General features: G+C 36.9%; 2 protein-coding genes across 3 annotated transcripts in view; one reads left to right on the top strand and one right to left on the bottom strand.

Moving 5' to 3' along the window:
• The window catches only part of LOC138045969 (uncharacterized), a 17,706-nt gene extending 12,274 nt beyond the window's left edge, over positions 1-5,432 (bottom strand). Inside the window, exons 1-3 of the mRNA XM_068892621.1 lie at positions 5,192-5,432; positions 3,693-3,773; positions 1-62 (exon numbers count right to left, since the gene is read on the bottom strand). The exon at positions 1-62 is cut by the window's left edge and continues 22 nt beyond it. Coding sequence (XP_068748722.1) covers positions 1-62; positions 3,693-3,773; positions 5,192-5,407 — 359 coding nt within the window. The 5' untranslated portion in view covers positions 5,408-5,432. The remainder of the gene's footprint in view (positions 63-3,692; positions 3,774-5,191) is intronic.
• A 45-nt stretch (positions 5,433-5,477) lies between these two features.
• LOC138045972 (uncharacterized) overlaps positions 5,478-7,500 on the top strand; it is a 15,447-nt gene continuing 13,424 nt past the window's right edge. The window contains exons 1-3 of one of the 2 annotated variants that reach the window (XM_068892624.1): positions 5,478-5,679; positions 5,793-5,816; positions 7,010-7,088. In XM_068892624.1, the coding sequence (XP_068748725.1) occupies positions 5,493-5,679; positions 5,793-5,816; positions 7,010-7,088 (290 nt within the window). In that variant the 5' untranslated portion in view covers positions 5,478-5,492. The remainder of the gene's footprint in view (positions 5,680-5,792; positions 5,817-7,009; positions 7,089-7,500) is intronic. The other variant, XM_068892625.1, reaches the window with a different exon arrangement.

The raw sequence follows: 7,500 nt of genomic DNA on the forward strand, positions 1-7,500 counted from the left end.
CTGCAATTCCAAGAGAAATTAAATCTCTTGACATCATCATAAGTTAATTCAGGCTCATTATCCTATGTTGGTAAACAACAATGACAATTTGTTGGTACATGAAAATTTCTCCTAATCTCAAACCAATAAAACTAGTACTAGCTATCGCTAAGTGCCAACGAAACAGTCAATATAATACATATATGTAGTTTGCAGATTTGTATCAGAGTTCCAAAACACCCAACAGTAGTTGTAATTTTTTTATTCGAAAGTACTGCAACTCATCTTATCATACAATAATAGAAATTGCACACTTTGTTTCGCCAACAACAATGTAGATGTCAACGCGTTTTGCAATATGGAAAGTACTGCTGTAATTTTTGAACGGTCGTAATTTTAACAGGAATATACAATAATTAAGTTGAATAAAATCAGTGCCATGTAAAAAATCGCCACAGCGTTTTCAGACTTTTTATGGGAATCAAACTATCTCGCACATGAAAGTTGTTGCACGTGTAGAATTTTTATTTTGCAAGATACAGCCATGAATTACAAGTTAAATTTATTGTGTACTTTGCAGGCATATTTTCTTTGAAAATTACAAAAACAAACTGCTCTACTCACAGGCCTTAATCCGTAATTAACAACAGCTGCCGATAAGAACACGTTCCCTGGTTTAGTTTTGAGCTCGGTCACAATATAGCACACGATGGTTCGAAAATAAATACTAAAGAACACTCAAAGCAAGTGTACATGTCAGCACAATGGTCAGGGAAGTGGTAAAAATGTGCTTTCACTCACCTTCAAACACAAGATCATCAATAGTAGCGAGCGTCATGCAAGTTTGTTTAATGACATCACACATCAAAACACGTGCTTTCATTGGTCCCTACTAAATCTCCAGGGAACCTTACATTACACTACAGTACCGCCTGGAAGTATTGACCCCTAGGGACGAGGCAATACCTCGTCTTTGCCGCAGGTAGTGGACGCGCGGCACCGAGGTATGCAAATTTTTTTCCCTCGGTAAAACCGAGGTGCACTTTGCCGCGGGAAATTTGCCGCGGGAGAAAAGACGAGGCTTGCCGCGGGAAAGAAAAATGATCTGTTGCTCTTGTATAATAAGCGGAAGACTGTCAAATTTTGTATCTCATGGTGTGAAGAATCGATTCTTAATGCAAGATATTGTAATCAAAATGAGAAAGTGTGCCATTTACGTAAGGACTCAAATTTTATAATCTTTACATAATGTAAAACTGAAGACTTCTTTAAAGATACAGTGTAAGCGACAGCTTGATTATCCAGCCAACGCAACACTCGTTGTTCTCCAGGTTGTAATACTGTATGTGTGCGTGAGAAATTATTTGTTTGGTTTTGAAAAAGGTTCAATTGTATCTCTTTTCGTCTAAGCCTGACTTTATTTTATTTGGAGACCTGAAATTCAAACTTGTGCGATTGTCTTTGTTTTATCATCGCCATTTTAGTTAAAAGCAGGTATTCCTTCCACATACATTGTATTATTGTTAAACTTGTCAAATTTCAATTTTAATCGCAACATTCTTCCGAGGCATCGGAGCCTTTGTCGGTACCATTTTGAGACCAGACGTACCGACGAATAATTTAAGAATGGTTTCTTTTTTCATCGCTTTTCATCAGCAATAAATTGTTATATCATAGCAATTGCAGCAAAATACATTTTCGCGTTGTTTTATCAGTCGTGCAATAGTCTACTTGAATTCCATAAATATTTTTTAATTGCAGCATGTTGATTACGCATGGAAAACAAATTTAAGAATAGACTGTAGTTAGTGGAGAAAAGATGTCTCTTACTTATCTGAACGCTCATCGTTTGCATACGAATTTTAACAAATGCAAAACCAGCAAGCGAAACAAACTTTAGAACGTTCGAACCATCTTTGCTCCAGTGCTCACGTTGCGCTTTCACGTGCAACTCTTTTCCATTCGTGATACATTTGCATAACCACGCCGATATGCACCAATGATTACCCAGAGCACGAAAACAATCTTTTCAGTTTAGATCAAATAATTTTCGACTATTTCAGGGGTTTGATATCCTGGATTCTCCTTGGAGTGTTTTTCTTTTTTGTGATTTGTTGCACTAAACAACCTTAGAAAGTAATACTGCAGTAGGAAACCACAAGAAGTCGTAACTTGGTCACGCAAGGTTTTCGAGCCGTGAACATGTAAGCTTTCAGTTTGTAAATATTGTCAAAACCCTCTCCTGTTTGCAGGATATCGAAATAATAAATGAACAAATGTATGTTCCGTGCGTTGAGATGCAAAAAACAAGCAGACATATTCTCCCATAAACTTAAATGTATAAAATGACGGCGAAGTCCACGTAAGTGGGACAAGCGTCGAACCTTCGAATGAATAGTCCACCATAAGTCTTCGAAATAATCACTGCAATCAAAATACAGATGCATGTCGTAAAGAAGGTTTCAATTGTGGTCGGAATCTAGCTACAGGACGGATATTCTTTTCGCATGTAGAAGGAAAAGGAAACCAAGGTGTATGATTAGCGGCTATAACCCTCTTTGCTGTTCGCAATTTTCAGCCGAAACTTGTTCAGTTTCTGTTGTTCGGTGGGATCTCAACATTACAATCTACAATAGCTTATCGAAACAAGTCAACGGAAACCCAACTCTACCGCGGAATTTTAATTACCGAGCGTTTACCTCGGTTGACTTTCCCGCGGCAACTTTGGAGCCTAGCCGTTAATTTTCCTCGGCAGAAAAGCGGCCTACCGCGGGAATACCGAGGGAAAGTCGCGACAGGGTGACGCGGCAATGACGCGGTAAAGGGGTCAATACTTCCAGGCGGTACTGTACGTAGCCTTACATTACACTTTTCATAGAATGATTGAGAATTTTTCTGCCTGCTGCAATACTTCACGCGGCATTAAGCTGCCCGCCTCGCAAGCCTCGCATCTTCGCTTGGCTTGCTTGTTGGCAATAATAATTAATAACAATAATAATGAGCAAAAACTAAAAATTGGTTGAAAAAAGTCACTTAAGACAGTACTGCAAACAGCCCTTCATAATAATATTATAAATTGAGTTGGACATCACTCACTTTAAGTATTATTCAAATCCTTAGTACACTGATGTGGCTTGGGATTGATGTTCTTAATCTAATTAACAATTAGACCCATAGCCCACAAGGCCTACGGGTCAGTAGCTCATGAGGCAAAGCCGAATAGGCTATTGACCCGTGCCCCTTGAGGGCGAAGGGTCTAATTGTTTTAGTATCACTCAACTAGTCGGACAGAAAAGGCAAAAGTTTGTAAATGCAAGTTGAAGAAATATTTATTTGGCCGGAATAAAACGAAAGAAAGCGTCACACTTTTCGCTACTCAAGGACTATTACTATAACAGTCATCTAGTAGCCAATCAAAATGCAGGATTTGCATTAGTCCACTAGTTGTTTTCAGCTGGGATCTTACATGTACACCCATTCCTGTACAACATTAGTTTTAAATAAATTTCAATTCAGCTTCAGAGACTTGATTAAAAAACAAAACATGAAAACGTAAAAAGAACAAAACTGTTCTTTAATATTATTAATACTAAACTAATATTACAAGTCGCATTAGTGCAAGATGACCACTCTCGCTAACCCTAAGCTCTCTGTTAACTCTGCTTCCCAAGCTTAATAAGTATTCTCTGTTATCTTAAAACATGCAATTTTACCAGGTTTGAATGATCTTCATTGCAATTCCAGTTCATAATGCCTTTCATGTACTGCGTAACTGGCATTTTCACACTATTGTTCTGAAAAACAAAATATACACGTGTCAAAGCTATTTGGTTGTCATGAATTTTTTTTAACATTAATTTTGTAGCATTATCCATACTTAGACATACATGTGTACAAGAACAACTGAGTATGTTTGTTATCATCCTATATATTATTTTTACAGCTGACTAGCTAGTACAGCATTTTTGAAATTTGAATTGACCCTGGCAATTGGCAATCAGCACATAGGACTAAGTTTCTTAAATGAATTACCTTTTCATATTAGGTTTTTTAGTGAGTGACAAGAGTTCCCCTTCAGCAATCAACCTTATTTCTTAATAGACTCATTTCCTGATATTTCATACGTACTGGTCCGGTAGTAGATAATTAAAAGGTAGTAAAGTAGTTAATGTTTTGCTTGCCTTTTTCCTGGTCATATTTACAAGTGTCTTGACAGTTAAGCCTTCACCACACAGACAGTGATTTACAGGTTGTAAAAAACTGAATGTATAGCTTTGAAAAATTCAATTACATTTTTAGAGTGACTTTCACATGACCTTGAAAAATAAACGTAAAAACAGAACGAAAACAAAAATGCAAACCATTTAATTTACTTATTGAAAAAAAAAACCAGCACAAATTGTCATGGGCTTAGCAAACTCAAATGCAAACAATGTCATCTCTTTCTGGAAAATGATTGGCATTTTTCTTTTTGATGTCATTTGAAATGTAGTAATGCGATTGGCCAATCAAACTGTCTACTCAGCCCATATGTAATAATGTGATTGGGCAATCAAACTGTCTACTCAGCCCATATTAGGAGGTTCCTTGGCGGGAATAAGGAGAAGCTTTGTTTTAATCTTTCCAAACATTGGTCTGTGAAACAAATCGCGAAAACTTTTTCAAGATCATACGAAAGTCGCTCTAATAACAAAATAAATAAGAAGCAGCTGAATGATTGACAGATTCCATAAGAATTTTTAAAAGCGATCAATCAGCTGCTCTAGATTAGCTTATTGGTCTTCTGGCAATTACATTTAATTTAATGCATATGGAAACTAAGTGATACTGATAAAAATTAATGATATCCAATTTTCGACAAGTATTAATCAGGTTTTCAAAATGTGAAAATAATGTAATTTACCACAAGTTTACTGTATAGGAAAGATATCTGTTTACACACATTGCTTTTGTTTCTCAAATGTGCCAACCACAGGAACAAAAGACCCTTTGTTTTGACAGCAAATGAGGCTCTGGTTGACACAATCGGTAACGTAAACGATATCTTCCCTATTCGTATGATGCGTAGGATCGATCTGACAAAGCACCTTTAAATTCCAGTATTCCTGTTCATATGCTACAAACTCATATTCAACAAGTGAAGCAACTGCTTCAGTTTGATGAGAAAAGTTCGGTATGTTTACGAAAAACCATCAATTTTTAATAGCCTTACCTTCGAATTCTCTAAAGCCGAAATTACAGTCCGTGAAGCTGACTCCGTCGATTGGTCGCCAGAAGGAGTTAGAGACTCCGCTTGCTTGAATTCCGCTGATAGCTCTAGCTCTTCAGATAGTCGTCTTTGCGGTAGAACGTCGAAATTCAGCAAAACTATCAAAACTACAACTAAAGATCCAACAAATATATAAACTCCACATCTCCATGAGGCCATGGTTTCAAAACACCATGACCCCTCCCTCCACAAAATTTTTCGTCACTAGTGTCCAATCTTTCTCAGAGCTTCGAAGAAAACAAAGATGGCGACCTCCTCTGCTCTTTCGAAATGTAAGAGAAAATGCTTATTTGACACACGTTATCACTTTTCAGGCGGACCGGGTGGTTGTCGTATGCGTACCGTGCTGAAGAAGCTGTCTTACCCTGTGATGTGTCTCTATCGACGTTATTCAATAAAAGTCTCGTTTCCATGGACCCAAAACGATACAGGTGACCTATTTTTCTTGATGATTTCTTGATTATATGAAAGGGCCTTCAGAATTAAGAGCTTTCAAAAGTTTTCATTTGATTTGATTTGATTTACGTTAATTTTTTGATTTCAGTTGTCCCCAATTGGTGCCCCAGTGGTAAGACTAGTCATTTAAATATTAAAAGTTCCTTTCGTTATTTTCCTTACCACTAGGAAGTGCGTTTTTAAAAACATATTTTCTCATTCTAGGGGTAGTGGTGTCAGATCACTCACCCCCCCCCCCCCCCTCCCCCGCCCCAAACACCAACAGACATTCCACCCCCTTTTGAAGGAAAATAGGGAGTAGGGGAAGTCTGCGGATATCCCCCAAAATTTTTTTGCATATTTAGTTTTTCTCAAGTGGCATTTCCTGCATTTTGATGTCATTTTTTGTGGTATTCTGTAAGGTCTTTGATCTTACCAATGCTTGTCCGCCATTTGTCTGGGCTGCTAAATGGAGTAAGACTGCCATCCTTTCGTGTCTGCACAAGATGGGGTGTTCAATGGAGAGACTGGGCAAGACATTATAGGACAAGAAAGTGTAATAAGTAACGTTTTACACTCAGATCGCAAAAAAATACACATGTACTTAAGATAGGCAATGCAGGTTTTTCCTTGTTTTTAGAATTTCATGATAAATCGGGAGAATCTGATAAAAATCGGGAGAGTGGGAGGCAACACATAAAATCAGGAAACTCCCAATCAAATCATGAGGGTTGGAATGTCTGCACCAATGTGTCGCAGGTTCAATTCCCAGACTTGGCGTCATATGTGGGTTGAGTTTGTTGTTTCTCTATTCTGCTTCCAAAGGTTGTTATCCGGGTAGTCCAGTTTTCTCTCCTCAAAAGCCGACACTTTGATTTGATTAGTGTTAATTTTAGTTAAAATGCAGTAACTAAAGGAAATATGAAATTTCATATAATTATAATTATTCTGAAATTAGAAGAGATACTATAACAGGCTTACCTCCTTTCACTTAAGTAAACATGGTAAACATGTCAAGACTATGTCGAGATGGTCCATGTGCTGTACAACAAAACATGGTTTTATCAATAAATTAAAATATAACTTTGAATTGTTTGGAAAATGAATTATTGATAGTGGAACAGTGGTTACTAAGAACAATCAATAATAATAATTATGGCTTTGTACGAGGTGTTTAGATTGAGCATTACTTCACTTCAGACAAATTCCTGATCTTGTAATAATTACAACATTATTGTAGACTGTACATGTATCTTCATGATATGGTTGTGTAACTAAAGATTCATTGAAACATTACACTATGTTTTACGGATTTAAATTTACCAGATATTTATCCCAAAGACCCCATGCTTCACAGGATGTGTGGAGCTCGGCTGCTGTACAACAAAATGAAGATGATTCCTGAGTAAGCAGTGTCTACAAATTCACTTGGTTTTGTATTGTTGCATAGTGTACATGTGTATGTTATGGTTAATTTTTTTTTAAACCAGTGTAATTTTGAATTTCCAATGTTTCAGATTAATGATAACAACTATTAGACAAAGAAAAATCAAAATTGAACTGGTTTGAGAAATTTAATTTCAAACCAAGACAAAAATTGAACCAGAACATAGGGCTGTATACAGTAGCTGGTGCACGAAAAGTGTGGCATATTCTAATTCACCTGTAATCAGGTGTTCTTTCTCTATAGAGGGTGCAAAGAGTATGGTGTACTTTTCATACCCTCTCTAAAGAAAAGAATGTCTCATCTCAGGTTAGGTGTATTAAAAAAATTCCTGAGAACTGCCTTATTGTAATTAAAATTAATGGTTAATTTA

This window comes from Montipora capricornis, chromosome 4 (genome assembly GCF_036669925.1).
Source record: "Montipora capricornis isolate CH-2021 chromosome 4, ASM3666992v2, whole genome shotgun sequence".
Classification (NCBI taxonomy): Eukaryota; Metazoa; Cnidaria; class Anthozoa; order Scleractinia; family Acroporidae; genus Montipora; species Montipora capricornis.